Raw genomic sequence first — 18,682 nt, forward strand, 5'->3', positions numbered from 1 at the left:
TTTGTGATGTTGTTGCGACAGTTGTTGAGGTAGCGTGTCTATCCGAATATTCATTTGATTGCTGGCACTAAATGACGTAGAGATGAATGAGTAGTGTGTAGGCTGCTCCTTTTTGTGAGATTTGTCTGATGACGAATGACAGTGTGACAGATGACAGTGTGGCAGCCTTCTCAAAAAGCTCTTCCGAGGCCACCGCAACGACATGACGAGTGGGCGCTTCGGTAATGCCGCAGTGCGTGATGTTGCTTTGCGCGTCGCGTGTGCGACGTTTCTGAACTGGCAGCCGCTTGTTGAGGTGCAGTATGCATAAGAAGGCTTGAGAGTCGCGAAGCAGCTAGATCTCAAGATGTACATGACTCCAGATTGTCTTCGCTTGGAAAGTTATGTGCGTTGGGGCTGGTACTTCTGATTTCGTCCCGACATTAAGCAAGTTGGCTTCGTTTCATCAGAATCGGTAACAGCTGCGCTTGAAGTAGGGCGTTGTTTGCAGCCATTGAAGTGTCACATGACGAGAAAGCCGCTGGCAGGACGCGCGTATGATACAACGGTGCGAGCGAGTCAAATGTCGAGAGCGTAAAAGGTGAAGGTGGTTCGGCAGTCATTATCATCATGCAAGGCATGGGTTTGTGCGTTCTCTTCTCGGTAGGGTCACTACATGGGAAAGTTATCGACGATCTGGTCATGCGTGGCTTTGGTTGCAACTCATGATTATTGCTACGTGGAGACTGTGGGTGATTGCGGTGACACAGTTCTAATGTTTCCGGCTGTTGGATAATAATGGAGTCCGCAGCGTATACCCGAAATCGACTGATGATCTCTTCCTTGATTTTCTACCATGATTCATCGTTATTAAATATGTGCGTTAGGTAGAAGCAAAATACCCCACCAGTGGTGTAATCATTGACGTTGGCGGCCACATCCCGTTCCAACCATGATGCAGTGGATGCGTGGAGCTTGAAGAGTCGAATCCAGTCTTCCACGGGCCCATCGTCTGCTGATCCGGTTTACTTGGGTATGCCCAAGGCCTGCGGGGATGCGGTCATGATGCTGATCAGTGTCGATTGTGGAGCTGTGCGCTTCGGATTAAGGGCGTAGTGTTGAGTACTTGCATGATGATGTGAGGCCGCTGAGGTGGCGGCCACGCCTTATTCGGTCGACGTGCGTGACGCGAGCAGGAGGTTGCGTACCGAATACTGCCTTTATTCTTCGTCTGCTTCTTCTACCACTACTGATATATATATATATATATATATATATATATATATATATATATATATATATATATATATATATATATATATATATATAATCATGTAATACTACTACTCGGCTTCCACTTTGAGGCGAAAATTTGGCCAATGCGACATTTAACACGGATATGTGTGGACGAAATTATAATCATGCACGCCATCGGTAAGTGCTGGTCTTGCGGATTCTCGCATATAATTTCCTGGTTTACATACGCGTGTAGCGATTGTGGCAGGCTTTGATTAAGACGAAAGCAAATACTTTTCCTCGAAGTATTTATTGATTGCAAGCGACAGCCTAACAATGAGTGTGTTTTTTGCACATGTATATTGTGGGTAATGAGCTGCCTAGGTAAAAAAAAATTCACGCAACATTTTTTTTTCGGCAATGTCAAGGTAAGCATTTTAAGATATTTAACACAGCCTCGTACAAAGCACTCGAAGCACACGTCACTTTTAAAATATAGAACAAAACGTGATAAACAAATTGCTCTTTTAATAACTGTGGATACGTAGAACAGGCTGGCCACCTGATATAATGGACAACAACGTAACAAAACTCGAAGCTTACCTGTTACATATATTGTGTTATTGTGTGAGTGAAACCTTTCGTGTAAGTATGCTTTCAAATTTTCTTGCTATAGTAAGCTTCTTGTCCAGGAATGTACTGTCATCTTCAATTCTAGTACGTTAATTTAGCATTTTCTGTGCGCTTTAATGTATTGAAGGTATACTATATACGCAATATCTTTAAATGCAAAAGCATTAAATGGCTCATGAGGCAGAAAATAAGGCGTTTGCGGCGTGACAACACGATGGTACAGAAAGGCTACGAACCCTCCACTGTTGGTGAGAGTCGAATCCATGACCTTGCGTTGCGGCACAGTGTCTAAGCATGGCGCGGTGGTCGCACTGCTTTCGCGTTCATCCACGCAGGGATAACTAAGTGCCCCTTGAATTTTTTTACAAGACGACTTTGCTATGACTATTTCCTCTTGTTCCCCACCACGGACATTCCTGTTTTGATAGGTTAGCTGGCAGTATAAGCTAACTAGAAAGAAAGAAGGAAAGAAGAAAGAAACAACGAAGAAAAGAAAGAAGGAAAGAAACGAGGAAGGAAGGAAACAAAGAAAGAAAAAGGGAGGAAAGAAAGAATGAAGGAAAGAAAGGAAGAAAGAAGAAAGGAAAGGAAGCAAGAGAGAAAGAAAATTCGGGAGCTAAAAGGCTTAAGCGGACGACCGTGTACACCAGCTTGCTTCGCAGCATTAGTCATCTTGGCCTTTCTATTCTCGGCAGGAGACGGTGGGCAATGGCGACCCATGCGACGACTTCTGCGCATACGTTTGCTCGGCGTGGCTGCAACGTCCGTCCTTTATCAGCGCGGACCATTCCCAGGTGGCACTGCTATCAGCGCATCTGCGCTCAATGCTCCGGAACGTAGCAAAGCCCGGCCATTACAGCCGCCATCCCCACAAGGTGTGGTGCGATTCATGGACTCGACTTTTACTCTTTTCTTGTGCCTTATCGAAAGCTGTGTACTTAGGCACGCGATCTGCAACGTACGCCCAATGAAACCGCTAAACCGCGGTACAGGCAGTGGGCGTAACAGCTCTTGCTTTCGTGTTACCATGACCTCCAAGAGTTGACAGAGCGCAGGGTGAATTTCGACGATCTCGGGAGGCCGCGGTGGCGCAAACGTTCTTGCTATGCATTTACTTGGAGGGTGCTAAGCGTCAACCTATAATGAGCCGCAGTGATTTGTGAACGTTATTCTGAACGGCCAATGGCAAGAGAGTCTTATTATTATTGACTTGGTTAATGACGAGTAGTACATATTATCCAACAAATCTTGGCAAAGCTGTATACAAGCTTAACTGGTTATTCTACAATTTATTTATTGGTGGTCTCTAGCTGGCACGTTAACAGCCGCCGCAGGTACGGAGTGCTTGACAGTTATGACGCATAACCGAGATCATGACATCCGAGATTTGCACCTTCAAGTTTCGGAGGTCATGTCTCACCACTGGAATAGTTCTCAAAGTTCTTGATTTGGCATCATTTCCAGCGAGCAGTGATGGTAGCCATTTCTTGCCCCCCCCCCATTTTTTTTTGCTGTTAAAAACGTCTGCTTTTGCAAGCTTTTGTGACCTGTCCGCTCATAATTGAAACACAATATTTTGCACGTCCGCTCCTTCATATCTATACTATCTGAAACTATACAGGCTCTTCACGCGCTCCAAATATTTTCCGTGTGATACGCTCTGGGCTGCAGTTTTAAAATAAGTTTTCTCTTGCTGCGGTCACAGTAGATTACATATCAATTTGCGGTTACATGGATTTATAGTGCCATTGTTTTTACTTAAGATGCGCATTTTGGAACGCAGGCCGCAGGTTTCACCTTTTCTCGGAGGCGTAGTCAATAGCGTGCCTGCGTTGTCAAGCTCGCTGGTGAAGGCAGCGGTGCTGCACGATGAGGGCCTCAAAACTTCCATGGACTACTGCGCCAGCGCCTTGGTCGCTTTCATCAAGGACGTGCGCCTGGGATTCGCCGAACGTGTCGAGAAACCTGTGACGAGGGTCCTCGAACTGGACTCGTACTACAACGTCAAAGCAAGTACAAGCTTTTATTCCGCTCGTAATTGTCGCTGTTTTCCCCCCTAAATTCTTCTTTGATGTCTATAGTCGGGGCCAACTAAGAATGTAGTCATATGTACACCACAGTCCAGCAAAGTGAGATTTCGAATATTTGCGTCAGCCACTTAAGATCGCTAATTTCCGTGGCGTCATGGCGGAGACGAAGTCCTTTAAATATCGGTGCCAGTTGGGAGCTATACGCTACAGAGCGCGGAGGCAAGGAGAACATATTTATCAATTTATCGAACATACCTTACAGGCCCCTTGACAGGGCATTGAGTAAGGGAAGTAATAAAAAGTACAAAGTAACTTGTCAGTGTGCAACGTATGGCTCAAATTTGCAGTTTAACATAAAGGAGAGGAATCGATGATAATGTGGTATGGCGGCAAATACAAGGTTGTGCGGGAAAAAGAATAATACGAAGAGAGAAAAAGAAAGAAAAAGAAATATTGGCTGGCATTATACATATGGCAAAACTGGATACAAGAACTATAAAGTATACCGATTACGATGACAACAGTAACAAGAAAAGAAACAACAACCAAAGACAGACTGGCAAATATGCGGAATCTAGGCGCATGAACAGTTGGCAGGGTTTAAAATACGCACAATGGTAGGGCATGATAAAAACGCAGGAACTAATGGCGTGCACAGTAAAAACATTTATCAATATAAGGAATGCAGTCGGGCACAAAGTGCGATACGGAAAAAAAAGGGGGGGCAGTGGTACAAAAAATGATGGATGTTATTGGTCTTAAAGCTGTCAAAATAACAAATAAATAAATACGTGGGTTGTATACAGAACATGGCACCGGAAGTAAAACAAAATATACTAGTGGCAAGTTCTTATTGCGAGAAGGAAGAGTGCAGGAGTTGACGGAAATAATCGTGGTCTGGTTCGGATGCTATGCTGTCTGGAAGACCATTCCACAAACGTATGGCGCGAGGAAGAGCAGATGAATTGAAGGTGTGAGTTGGCCCATATAATCGTGTGAAACTTAAGTGATTATGCAACCGACGTGATTTGATGGAAGGAGCATCAATGTGAAATGGGAATTGTCTGTTGCTGTATGCGTATTTGTGAACAAGGCATAAAAGGGCAATGTCGCGACGAGCACTAAGGGGTTCAAGTGAACGATTGAGCTTAATATGCGTTATGCTGTTACGGTTGTCATAATTGCGTGAAATGAAACGGGCAGCCCTATTCTGAACCGATTCAAGCATGTTAATTAAATAATTTTGGTGGGGGGACGAGATAGATGCGGCGAATTCAAGCTGTGGGCGAACGAAGGTCTAATAAGCTAGATGACGAACGTGAGTGGGACAGTGGGACAGTTATGTAAATTTCGACGTAAATATCCTAAAGATTTTGAAGCTTTTGCGCATATGGTGGTAATATGGTGAGACCAGGAGAGGTTGGGTGTGAAATGACTACCAAGGTACTTATAAGATGATGCCTGCGACAGTTGGTGATTGTTAATGGTGTAGCAGTAGTTGGAAATGTTTTGCTTGCGTGTGAAGGAGATTATTTTGCATTTTTCTGTATTCAGCGACATAAGCAATTTTTTACACCAGTTATTAATGCGGTAAAGGTCGTTTTGCATCATTAATCGGCACAGGTGATTGGACGATATATGATGAAATCGTCAGCGAAGATTCGCTTGCAGGAAGAAATGTTTTCTGGCAAGTCGTTTATGTAGATTCAAAGCAATAGGGGGCCGAGGACGCACCCCTGTGGTACTCCCAAAGTTACGTTAGAAAGGGAGGATTGGACATTTTTAATAACCCTGAACTGCTGATGGAGTGAAAGGAAGTTACGGAGCCAAGATAAGGTTAGCGAGTCTAATCGAAGGGCGGATAATTTAGAAATCAGGCGGCAGTGGGCGACGCGGTCAAAGGCTTTTGAGAAATCAAGAAAAATACAGTCAGTCTGGAGGTTATTGTTCATGTTGCGGTGTAGTTCTGTACTTAATTCTAGTAGCTGGGTTTCGCAAGAAAAACCTTTCCTGAATCCGCGTTGGTTGTTAAAAAAGAAATTGTTAGATTCTAAGTGTCGGTAAACATGAGAAGCGATTATGTGTTCAAGAAGTTTGCAGCAGATGCAAGTTAAAGAAATTGGATGGTAGCTTTCGGTGGTATGTTTATCACCGGCTTTAAACACAGGCACTATCGGAGGGAAGTTGACCTGTCGCTAAAGATTGCCTGAAAATTTGGTATAAAATGTAAGGAGAAACGGAGACAGTGTTCTTAAAAATTTTAGAGTTAATATTGTCAATTCCGGCTGAAGTGGATAATTTAAGGCTTTTAATTAGAAGTATTATGCCATCTGCAGTTATTTCGATCGGTTCCATATATGGGAAGTCAAAATCGGGTACGTATGGAACATCAAAGTGGTCTTCCCGGGTGAAAACAGATGAAAAGAATGCGTTAAATGCCGAGGTGCAATGACTGTCTGAAAGTGGAACATGATTGTCGTCTAGGAAAGACATCTGTTGCGGATCGTGTTCGGGGGATACAAGTTTCCAAAACTTCGTAGAGTTAGATTTCACAAGGGAAGGTAAATCACTAGAAAAATATTTTTGCTTAGTAGATTCTGCTGCGGAACAGTAAGTTATCATAAAATCTTTGTATCCCTTCCACGCGGAAGGCGTGCTATGTCGTTTAGCTGTGCGGTGCAAACGTTTCTTTTTGTTTCTAAGATGCCGGAGGGATTTCGTAAACCAGGGGTTTGATGTATCATTTTTGACTGTTATTAGCGGCACGTACTAATTTGCTAGCGCACACAATTTGTCTGGTTAAAGTACCCAGTTGTCTTCGATGGGACGACTGTCCCATCGAATGCAGTGCGGTTTTGCGGGCGAAGCCTGTGCTCAATTCTTAGTAGGTTGTAAATGACCGTACTTTCCTCTTATCACTCGGGCGAGCGATATGCCTGGTCGTACGTTTTGGGTTGTCTATATTTATCGCGTCGCGCGAGGGCTGCGCACTCGCAATACCTTGCATCCGCCTTTGTCAGCGAGCCGAGTGTTGCGTACGGACGTTACTGCGCTCGAACATGGAACTTCGGCTTGGCCAAGACGCCGCACACAACTACACCCGCTAGATGTGCACAAACCTCGCCGACAAACGAGAACGGAATATGCACGTGTGACAGCTGTAGCGCGAGTTCCCAATGCCCCGAAACATTTTGCGAGCGATATCGCTCGCTCACCCGAGCGGCAGTCCCTCATGTGAGTACGAAGCCTAATGGCGAAATCTTGTTTGCCTGTGGCCTATAAACTTTGCGGTTGGTAGCTTTCTGTGCAACCTTATTTGAGACCTGTAGGAGAAAAAAAAATCTCGAGCTTGTATTGAGAGCGGAGTCCCCCCACTTGTGTGGATATATGCTCTACGCCCAATGCGCCACATGCGTAAAGAATACAACTTGCAAAATCTTGGCAAAGTAGCCGTTCCACTTCCTAAGGGCCGTTTTACGCTCAAGCCACCCTGTGCCGCCAGCCGCACCGCATACGTGTGGTGGTGCGGAAAATTGCACATGTCGAGCACTTGTGACCAAATTTCTGTTGACGCTGTGTGCCCAGTGTAAACAGCACACAGTGCAAATCGAAATTTGTGCGCATTTGTTCGGCATGTGCGATTTTTCGCACCACCACACACGTGTGGTGCAGCTTGCGGCACTGGGTGGCTCGAGTGTAAATCGGCCTTTACGGCCGAAGTAGGGTGGATGCAGATGTATGGCAGATGTATGGTGCGTGTTCAGCTTCGCATGGCAACAAGTTTCCTTGCGTAAAAGCGAGAGCGACCAGCTGTGCAGCATGCGGGCGTTGCAGAGAATAGCGCTACTTAATCTTCACAATCACTCTCTCTTTGTCGGGTATTCTGCTAGCACTTCCTCTCGCTGGCACATGGCAGAAACATAAATTTGCTTCCACGAGAACTATGCCAGTATGTCGGGGGGCTGTTCCCTTCGGGCCCTGTGCGTTGATCGACGCTTTTTCAGCCCAGAGCACGACATTCATGGGAACATTGTAATATAATTTACGTCCTTAAAACTAAACAAAGGTGCTAATTGGTCTATAGCTCACACCACTGCACCCTTTTTGGGTGTAAAGATGTGAGTTATAGGCAGATGTACAGTCTTCTTTCAGTTTAAGGGCGTAAATTATTTTACAGGGAAGTGCCACGGTGCAAGCGATGACGCCCACGCAGATTGCAGATTATTAAGCCTTACAAGCCTTATTAAGCCTTAAAGCCTTACATGCCTCATGAGACGGTGGCTTTGAAAACGCGGCGTGCGCTACAGAAAGTCATGCGAGCTCGCCTCGCGCACAGACGCACTCATGCCACTGCTCGCGCGTTCGTCGTCGCCTCCTTGCACAGCTGGCTCCGGTGACGTTGACCATGCCAAAAAGGCAAAGGTAATTAAGATACAGCTAATTCAGGCACTCGAAACTGCCATCTCCGGTGGGAGTCGAAACCTCGGACATATGTGGCAATCGAAGCCAGTGCCTTTGGTGTTAAGGCTAAGTTAATTAATGACAAGGTAATGAATATAGAGGTAGTTATGGCACTCGTATTCGTGAGAGTTTGCGCTAATTAGGGCGAAGTTAATGAAGGTACAGGTAATTATGGTAGCGTCAATTAAGACGCTTGAATCCACGACCTATGGCGTGAGAAAACAATAAGGAATAACGTATTCCAAAAAGAATGTCAAGTAACTTAATGAATGTCTTTTGAGCGCGCAAGGTTTCGCCTTTACTCTTTCGCATAGGCTAAAGTGACTGTCAATTTCTTTAAGCGAAGCTTAAAGAAATTCACAGTCACTTTAGCTGATCTTTTGCTGATCTTTTTTAGCTGAAGTTTAGCTAGATGTTTTGGAGCAGTGATGTAAGATGGCGGGACTATCGTTAACTTAAAACAAATTACGTGCTTACAAGAGGTGAACCGTAAACCTATCTTCTGACATGCGCTTATGCATTAGATGTTTATAAAGTTTCGTGTTACTGTTTCATTATATTTTCTTCTGCGTTGTGGCATAGGTAATTCCTGTCGGTTTGAGTTCAACTAATAATACAAATTCGATTCCTTTTTGTACTAACTCGCTGACTTAATTTTGTAATGTGTTAGGTTCGTGTCCTACCTGTAGTAATCACTGTTAGCATTGGCAGTAGGTGTGAAAAAAACTAACGAACAACACTGATCATTCCGCATGCAGACACTCTGGAACCTGCAACGTCACCCAACGTGGACGCTGCTCGACAGCCCGCCCTTCGTGTCCCCGAGCCCATGGCCGGACTTTCAGAAGTGGCGTCACGAACAGGGATCACATGATCCGCTACCGAGACTTACGCCGGATTTGTCCGGAAATACGTCGCTGTCATGGTTACGCATGTACGTGAATTGGGCGCCTTTGCACGTTCCACAGCACCAAGACAGACGCACAGGGAGGAACATTGGAATTAACTTGCCCGAATGGGCCTCCGAGAATCCGTGCATTACGCGCATCGTAGTCAGTTGGCACAGTTCATTATATAAGAGTAGCATGGTATCGTGGATATAAAACTGGACAACTAGCACACGCGCGCGTTGGTTCCATTTGCGCTGAGTTCTGAGTAATAAGTTCTTAAGAGGAGGCTTTACCACGTGCAGCGACACGTGATAATATGCGTTACCAGGCACGTAAACATCCCTAAGCGTCGCGTGTACCTCTTTGCCTCCGTGGTGTACAACAAACAAATCGCTCTTTAGATCCCTGTGGACGATTGTGTTGGTAGGTTTTGTAAATTTGTAACAAGCTAAGCCTTTTTTTTAGCGAATACTTAGGTTTCGTGCATTGCTCGCGCATAATATTTGTAAACCCTAATACATAAGTAGAGCACGTCTACATTGTTTTATGCCTGGTTTAGTAGCACGTACTATATTGAGAAATACGTAACATTTTCTTCTGGCATGCATGCGAAAGTGCAGCATGCATGCCACTAGTCCTCGCCTCCCCTTGAATTTTCATCAAAACAATTATAAATAATTTGTATCGACCACTCAATCATCCACTGCACCGGAGTGTGAGCTAAACAAGGTGTTCTTTTTCCCCATTATATTTGCATCACATTTATAGATATTGGCTATGTTGTACTTGAATGACTAGCTTTCTGCAAAGCGTTTGGTTCCATTTAGGTGAGCTTCTGTAAATATCTGGGATAACTTCCTTGCAAGCAGTGCTTGTACCAGATATGACTTGTAAATCTTTGCCTGGCGACAAGATGAAACGCGCTTCACTTGAGGTGTTTTAAATGCACCAAGGGATGATTAGAGGAGAGAGAAATGGTACAGGGGACAGGGAACTGGGCCTAATCAACCTGTTCCCTGTGTCATTTCGCGCTTCAACTCTATTCATGGATTACGAACTTGCCCGCTCCCCAAGCCTCGCCAAAGGAAGAAAGAAAAAAAAAACTTAGGTCGTGATGCTACGATGAAAACTGTCGCTAAGGTTACTTTTGATCTTCGCAGGAGAACGTGACGGACGCCAGTGCGAACGGCTTCCGCAGCATGGACAACATCGTGCAACGTATAATGACCTCAGAGGAAACCGTGCTCACGTTTTCGTCGGTGTCGCCCGAGGAGGACCCGGACCGGTATTACGCCGTCGTGGACCTTTCGCTGCAGCTCGGCTCGTTTCTTTCGACGGTTTCATCACCGGAAGCTGATATCATGCGCGAGACGGCTATTGGACATCCTGCCAAGCAGGTGTAAGAGGACTTCGTGGAAGCCAGGATGGCTGCATCGAAGCTGTCTGGCTTCGTCACGTGATAGCTTGTGCGACAGCTTGGTTCGCTGGCGCATCGAAAGTGAGCTTTTGGGGGTTTTACATCTTATTTATAGGTCTACTTCGTACAAGCAAGCTAGCCTAGCTACCTGGGTGCCACATTCAAGAATGCGGTAGCCAGGAGATCTTGCGATAATGCCAAACAAGGTTGTTCGACAACCGCCAGTGAATAAATGAATTGTGCAGCAGCTTGCGGGGTTGAGCTTCACTGATGAAACCAAGCAAAAGTTGTCATCCACATTAATGACGCGCTAAGCTGCGAACGCCGCCCCTGCGGCTAAAAGGACGCAACGCTAAATAGTAAAACTAGCTATGTAAGGTTGAATAGGGCAAGAGCAAGTGAGGTAATGATGCGCCAACCATAGATCCATTGTAAACGCAAAACACGAGAGCTGGAAAGGAACTAACTACTAAAATGCGATACATCTCGGCTGCTAAGATTACGAAGGTTTGCTGCCATAAAGAAGCAAAATAAGGAGTTAAATGCTAGACCAGCAAATTCTCGACAAAAATCACCGAACGGCTCATACCCAGGTCAGCGCAAGAGGAAATAAAACAAATGATGTGGTTTTACGTGCCAAACCACTTTCTGATTATGAGGCACACCATAGTGGAGGACTCCAGAAATTTCGACCACCTGGGGTTCTGTAACGTGCATCTCAATCTGAGTACACGGGTGTTTTCACATTTCGCCCCCATGGAAATGCGGCCGCCATGGCCGGGATTCGATCCCGCGACCTCGTGTTCAGCAGCCCAACACCACAGCCACTGAGCAACCACGGCGGGTGCAAGAGCAAATGGACACGGATCTTGTGGCGCCTTGCTAAAGCAAAGAACGACTATGTGCTCGCCGAGATTACGTACAGCGACCCTCTCTCTGTAGTGTAGACGTAGCTCCATCATTTGTATGCTTGTTCGTGAGAGATGAACATGTTTAGGCTAAATTATACCGACGGCATTATTGACATTTGCGCAAGGCTTAATCAGTGGCTTCCTCCAGTGCTAGGCCGTTGAAGCTGGCGAGAATGATTTACTAAATGGGGACCGAAAACAGCGCAACACAAACACAAACAGGAGAAACATAGGCACTGTCACTAGTCCTATGACTTGGGTCTATCTTATTTATTTGGGGTTGTATATGCGAGTGAAAATAGGACGTAAGCACGCCGTCTTCCGTTGCGTGCAAGGCACCGGAAAAAGAGGACGTGGGTGTTCTACTCCGACGGCTGCTGCGTATGGCGAAGCCGCGCGGGCCCTATCTTGAAAGCGATCGGCGATGAGTGCAGAGTCTAGGAGCGTCGAAGGCTCATACCTTCGTGTGCGCTGTGTTTTCGACGGTTAGTTCCCACTGAAGCGAGAGGCAGCACTAAGGTCGATTCGCTCGCTGCTGCTTCCACGTTTCCTCGGTCCAGCGATTTGTCGGCGAGTTACCGCGGTCTTTGAGTGAGATGTGTTCATGTTGATTGTGCGCGCATGACACCATTCTTGTTTATTTAGTTAGTAAGCGAATGTTCAGAAGTCCATCAGACCGCCATAGCTAGTATCCTTACTTCGTATAGCTGTCCATCTAGTGACTTGTTATATCGATCAATGCTTCACCTTTAGAGAGAAACTGCGCCATTTTTTATTATTCAAAAGACTAGCGCAACATAGCAGGGACAAAGACAGAGAAGACGACAGGACCTGTCCCTGCTATTTTGCGCTAGTCTTTTGAATAATGATGATACACCAACTAGCCCAGCTTTCTGCCTTGATAGCCATCTTTTAAAGCCGATCTTCTGACATTTGATGGGAAGCTGATCACCGAAAGAAAACAGATCTCATACGACTGATTTTGCAAAGAACGTACAAAGAAGTGAATAAAAGCAAAAAGAGGGGTTCGCGATTGAGGAAGCGTCTCGGTTTTTAATAACTTCTTACACACCGGCCCGCTTCGCTCATTCCCTTGCTATCGCAAGTGGTCAATATTTGTTCCTCAGAGCGGCTTTAGCCTATGAGCACGGTCACGCCCTCATACAGAATGTGGCAAAAGTGTTGGTTTGCTCTTGCATTTTGTCCGCTGTCGGGGACGCGATTGATAACCTCCCACTAAACTTCCCGAGTATAACAACCTGGGCAGGTTGTTATCTTGCGCAGGGACAAAGAGATAACGGATGTGGACACACGAAAGAAAGCGACATGAGAAGCGTTGGCTTCATGGCGATATTTATTAGCTTGACTACATGTGTGCGCATGGTGTCACGTCCATTCTGCAAAAATATTCTGAGTTTATATGTAGGGAAAAGATCGAAGGCCCTAGAAAAGTCTTCGCCCAACAGCCAGTTGCCGCTTGTGACCTCTCTTTTAAAAGCAACAACCATAATAAATATTTGTTATATGGACGACCACCAAAGCATTCCATCCGTTGCGTATGTTTATTTAAATAAGACTTCGCGTGGTTAAACAAACTTCTGAATTATTGCATGGTGATGCGGCCTGTGCAGCAACGTCAACTTCATCTATGGGGAGCCATTTAGACACCTTCTGCGGTGAACTCCCGCTGCACGACACATCGCAGCAGCAACGGCCTTCCGTTGATATGTATCTGACCACAGTGTCCCGGATATAAAGGAAGGAGATATTCAGCATCACCCACGAAGACGCCGTGTTTACCTACCCAATGCCCCCTCCGCAAAGCGAAAAAAAGCACAGGTTAGTTGAAGCATGACCTCCGAGATGTTTAACGTGCACCTCACGGCAGCCACTCTCGAAAGAGATCATTAAAGAATTAGTTTGAATAACACGAATTTAAGGAAATCTGACGCGGGGATTCATGAGTAATGTTGGTAAGGCACTCGTTGGGCTAGTAGGTGATTGGTTATATACAGCGCGAAGACGACACGCAGGCCAAAAAACTTGTCAGAAAGACACATCTGCGTCTGTCACTTGTATATCCTTCTTGAACTGGACAGCTGGGGGAGCTATGCTATATATAGAAACAGACTATATATAGAAACAGAAATGAGTGAAATATAAGCAGACGAGGACATAGGACAAATGCTGTATCCCCTGTCCTTATCTACTCGCGTTTACGATATTTTCTATGGTGGTATGCTAACTTTGTGCTTCTTGCGTGCCGGCCAAGCCGCCGTGCTAGCCACAAACACAGGCATTAATGACAGATTGCCCTGATGTTTTCAGCTAGGAACGTAGTAGCTGGGATGAACGGGTTGTATTTTTCCGAATTTTTTTTTCATTTCTTCTCTAGTGACGCCAAAACCGGAAGCTACATAGAGGGTGGCACTTTCCCGGAAACACGATTAGACAAATCCAAGTGCGGGCCATCGTTTCACGGGCAGCTGAATGAATTCAGCGCTGGAGTTGCCTCCTGTAAATTTGGCAGGAAACCTTATGTTTGTTGGCGTGCCCTCAGAAATCCGCAGTACTTGCTTCAAGATCTTGAAGGCTACGTTGTGATGATTTCTTTATATTCTTTTCTTTGTGCTCTCTAAAGGTCAGCAGGAGCGCGAAAAGTGGAGTTCCGCTAACTTGGTTGCTCCCGCGGCTTAGACATGCCTCCCGCGCTCGGCGACGGCGGGCTGGGCCTAAACCTAGCGGCGGTGGCCCTGGCAAAGTCGTCGTACCTCGACCACTCGTGGCTGAATTGCCTCGCAAATTAGGGCCCGGCACTTCGCTCTGGCTCCCCTCGCGCTCATCGCCAAGGTCGCGGAAGAGTTCGTTGACCTGCACTCCGAGTGGGCGAGGCCTCCAATGTTGCCGGCCTTGGAGTCCGCGAGCGAGGACAAGCTCTTCTCTGTCGTTGCCTGCATCGGGCTCTGTGCTAAGGGAGACCCCCAGGCGCCACACCTATGCAACGTGCGGCGAGGAACTTCTCTCATTTCGCGGCTATCTTCGAATGTCCAGCGGTATCTTACCCCCCGCAACGCTGCCCTTACCCGAATAAGACTGTGAGGGAACCCTAGGAACGTGCGGTTTATAACGTGACCATTACCTGTGTCGTGTAATAGCTGCAAGTGCTTAAGGTGTTTCCTTGTGTCCATTTCTTGGTAATGTTTATTTTGTAAGGATACCATGGACAGTCTCACGGAGAGGCCGCCATTGCAATATGAACCTGGCAACGTTTAACGCTAGAACGTTATCTAGAGAGGCGAGTGTAGCAGTGCTATTGGAGGAATTAGAGGGCAGTAAATGGAATATAATAGGGCTCAGTGAAGTTAGGAGGCTAAAAGAAGCATTTACAGTGCTAAAAAGCGGGCACGTCCTGTGCTACCGGGGCTTAGTGGAGAGAAGAGAACCAGTAGTCGGATTCTCGATTAATAAGAATATAGCTGGTAACATACAGGAATTCTACAGCATTAACGAGAGGATGGCAGGTCTTGTGAAACTTAATAAGAGGTACAAAATGAAGGTTGTACAGGGTTACGCCCCTACATCCAGTCATGATGACCAGGAAGTCGAAAGCTTCTATGAAGACGTGGAATTGTCGATAGGTAGAGTGAAAACTAAATACACCATTCTAATCCGCGACTTCAATGCCAAGGTAGGCAAGAAGCAGGCTGGAGACAAGGCAGTGGGGGAATATGGCATAGGCACTAGGAATAGCAGGGGAGAGTTATTAGTAGAGTTTGTAGAACAGAATAATATGCGGATAATGATAGGCACTAGGAATAGCAGGGGAGAGTTATTAGTAGAGTTTGTGGAACAGAATAATATGCGGATAATGAATACCTTCTTCCGCAAGCGGGCCAGCCGAAAGTGGACGTGGAGGATCCCGAACGGCGAGACTAGAAATGAAATAGACTTCGTACTCTGCGCTAACCCTGGCATCATACAAGATGTGGACGTGCTCGGCAAGGTGCGCTGCAGTGACCACAGGATGGTAAGAAATCGAATTAGCCTAGACCTGAGGAGGGAACAGGAGAAACTGGTACATAAGAAGCCGATGAATGAGTTAGATTTAGTTAAATTATGGTAAACAGAGTGTCCATTTTTCGTCCGTTTCCTTCTGGAACACACTACCTCCTACTATCAAGTCATGTAAATCATTTCAATTTAAACGACAACTAAAATACCACATTTTATCATCTGCATCCACTTAGATAAGTATATTTTCCCGTCCAAATGTACATTTAGTTACGCAACACAAATTAAAGTTCAATTGGTTAGGTCTCATTATCCATTTACTTTCATAATGGTGTTATAGGTCTGCAATTAGTCAAATGCAATAATAATTATTACACTTTTTACTAGCATGTCTGCAGCTGATTTGTTTAGTACTGCCAAACCTAAATAATACTAACTTTGTTATCTTTTGAGTATTTTACACTATTTGTTGAAACTGTTGTTTATACTTTTACTTATACGCTGTACAGGAGGTCCCGTTACAGTCTTTGACCTCGGGACCTCCTCCTGTATATTACTGCCTTGTACTATATCTTGTCTATTAATAATGAAACTTCATTCATTCATTCATTCATTCATTCATTCATTCATTCATTCATTCATTCATTCATTCATTCATTCATTCATTCATTCATTCATTAAAAAAAGAAACTAACGCAAAATGGACACTTCAGCCCGTGTCAGCCTTTCCTCATGCTTGCAAGAAAAAAGGAAAAGATAGAATAAGAAAAGCAAGCATTGCTTATTACGTCAACTCTAGTACTGCTAAATACGCATGTGTACTAGGAGAGAGAGAAAGAGAGAGAAACGTTCATTGTTTAAAAGTGTTTTCGAGGAATGGTAAGAGCCACTTTAGTCCAAGGCTCCACTCGTCTCGGCAGTCCGCTTGACCCGTTTTACGAAGGACTGTTGTGCTGCAATGTCTGGCGCTGGTTAACATGCCTCTCATTTCTACATTGTGTGGCGTGTTTTATCAAACGGCCTTTTTGTTGCTTCTGTGACACTTCTGCTTTAGTAATGCACATTACATGGGATCGTAACTTACTAACAGAGCAGTGATTACGGGGTTTGTATCCGTGAGACAAGGCCACTAATGAGCCATGGACAAAGCAGAGGAATGGACGAGTTCTGTACTATGTTGAGGCGTTGTGCCGGAGGAGTCACTATTGTTTCAATTATAGAATTCACACCTGCGCAAGCCGCTGAAGCTTGCTGTTCATTTTTTTTTTCACGCTTTGACAATATTGCTAAAAAAACTGGAAACTGAAATCGAGGCTGTGTTCTCTGCAGTCGGTACACTTTTAAACAGAACAGGCATCAGCAGTTTGATCGTCTGCGGATAAAGAGCGAACCAATTTCACCGATCCGTTCTGTTTAGGTAGGTGCTCGGATTCTATGCAACCATTGCGCCTCAAATGTAAATGAAACGCCTGAAAGACAACCCTCAGCCACACTAATGCGAAATTGGACTACAATACAAGCGAAAGCGAAATGGGATCACCCGTAAAGGTTTCAGCACAAGCAAGCGAGTAATTAACTCAAACAGCCTGAGTGCTCTTCCACTCTGTGAAGAAGGATGACCAGCGAAGCTGTCTATGTGGGCCCCAATGGCGAACTGCACCTCCGCCGCGGGTCGGCCAGGCATCGCACAATCTTGGGAACTGGCCCACGTATGGGGAGTCCTTAACGCCTGGTTCACCTCCGCTGCGGGTAGGCCTGGCATTGCATTATCTCCGGGATCGGCACACGTATGGGCAAAATAGCTTAACGCACCAACGACACGAAAATTTCCTTGGAAGGTAGAGGAGTACAGCTTCGCTGTAAAATAAAGACTGAAATTCAGCTGGAGATGTGCTAAAAAAACGCGCTGGACTAAGGCTGTAACGGCCCTAGAAAAAAATATTGTCAATGTCGTTGTCATCGTCAGCATCATTACCATCAGAACAAGCTAGGTAAGTACTATCTTCCAGAAACGGTGACGAACAGCTGAGTCGATGCAGCTCCGACGCCGCTACGACAACACAAATTTTACAATCCTGCACGAACTTCCAGAAGCTATGGCACCCCTGATAAAACAAAGAAAACAATCGGTACTCCATGACAACTCATGAATTCAGTACAAGCTGCACCCGCAAGGCCGCACTGTATGTCTCTCTCTCTCTCTCTGTCTCTCATTCCGCTTTCCAAAACGTAGTTCCTAAGAGATGCCGGCGTTGAAAGGAGTTCCTCTTCCCAAGGACGGCCCGTAAAAAGTCAAGGCAATTGGAATATGAAACAGCAAAATAAAAAAAAACGGTAAGCCCATGGAAATATTGTCTCAGCCACGTAAGATAATTTCTATTGAAAGTGCTGCTTCTTGGTATCAATCACTCCCTACGCAACCGATGACGCCAATTTACGCGATAAATAAACAAATAGGCACTGCATAATTTTCTCGGAAAAATGGAAAAACGGTAAGAGTATACCTAGTAATAGTACCGAGTAATAGTATACCTAGTAGAATAGTATAGAGTATAGTATAGCCCATGGAAATAATCATTTCAGCCAAGAAAAATAATTTGCCCCTAAAGCGCTGGCAAAGAGCAAATAGGCAAAGAACAATTTTCCCCAAAAAATCAAAAAATGGGAAGCCTATAGCCCATGAAGATATCATTCTTCCAATGAAAAATAAAGTGGCTCTAATGCGCCAGTTCTCCGCATATATCAGTCCCAGGGCGTGCGCAGATGCGGTTTAACACGATAAAAGAACGAATGGGCAAAGAATAATTTTCCCCAAAAATTCGAAACAATCTTAAACCTATACCCCAAGAAAATATCACTTTTCCGACGAAAAAAAAAGTGTCTCTAATGCGCCGGCTCTCCGCATATATCAATCCAAGGCGTGCGCGGATGCCGTTTAACGCGATAAAGGAACGAATAGGCAAAGGATAATTTTCCCCCAGAAATCGAAAAAAATGTCAAGCCTATAGCCCATGAAAATATCGTTTTTTCGAAAAAAAATAAAGTGCCCCGAAAGCGCCATTTCTCCGCATATATCAGTTCTCCAGCATGCGCAGGTGCCGTCTAAAGGGATAA

At 45.3% G+C, this 18,682-nt stretch overlaps 1 protein-coding gene across 7 annotated transcripts in view; it reads left to right on the plus strand.

The window, feature by feature from the left end:
• LOC139061085 (uncharacterized) overlaps positions 1–14,815 on the plus strand; it is a 36,969-nt gene extending 22,154 nt beyond the window's left edge. For 4 of the 7 annotated variants that reach the window (XM_070540563.1, XM_070540561.1, XM_070540559.1 and 1 more), the window contains 3 exons: positions 3,632–3,857; positions 9,098–9,273; positions 10,390–10,893. In XM_070540563.1, coding sequence (XP_070396664.1) covers positions 3,632–3,857; positions 9,098–9,273; positions 10,390–10,399 — 412 coding nt within the window. In that variant the 3' untranslated portion in view covers positions 10,400–10,893. Of the gene's footprint in view, positions 1–3,631; positions 3,858–6,816; positions 7,113–9,097; positions 9,274–10,389; positions 10,894–13,188; positions 13,397–14,198 lie in introns of those variants that run through there. The other 3 variants (XR_011515165.1, XR_011515164.1, XR_011515166.1) reach the window with 3 other exon arrangements.
• The last annotated feature ends 3,867 nt before the right edge of the window (positions 14,816–18,682 follow it).

This window comes from Dermacentor albipictus, chromosome 6 (assembly GCF_038994185.2).
Source record: "Dermacentor albipictus isolate Rhodes 1998 colony chromosome 6, USDA_Dalb.pri_finalv2, whole genome shotgun sequence".
NCBI lineage: Eukaryota > Metazoa > Arthropoda > Arachnida > Ixodida > Ixodidae > Dermacentor > Dermacentor albipictus.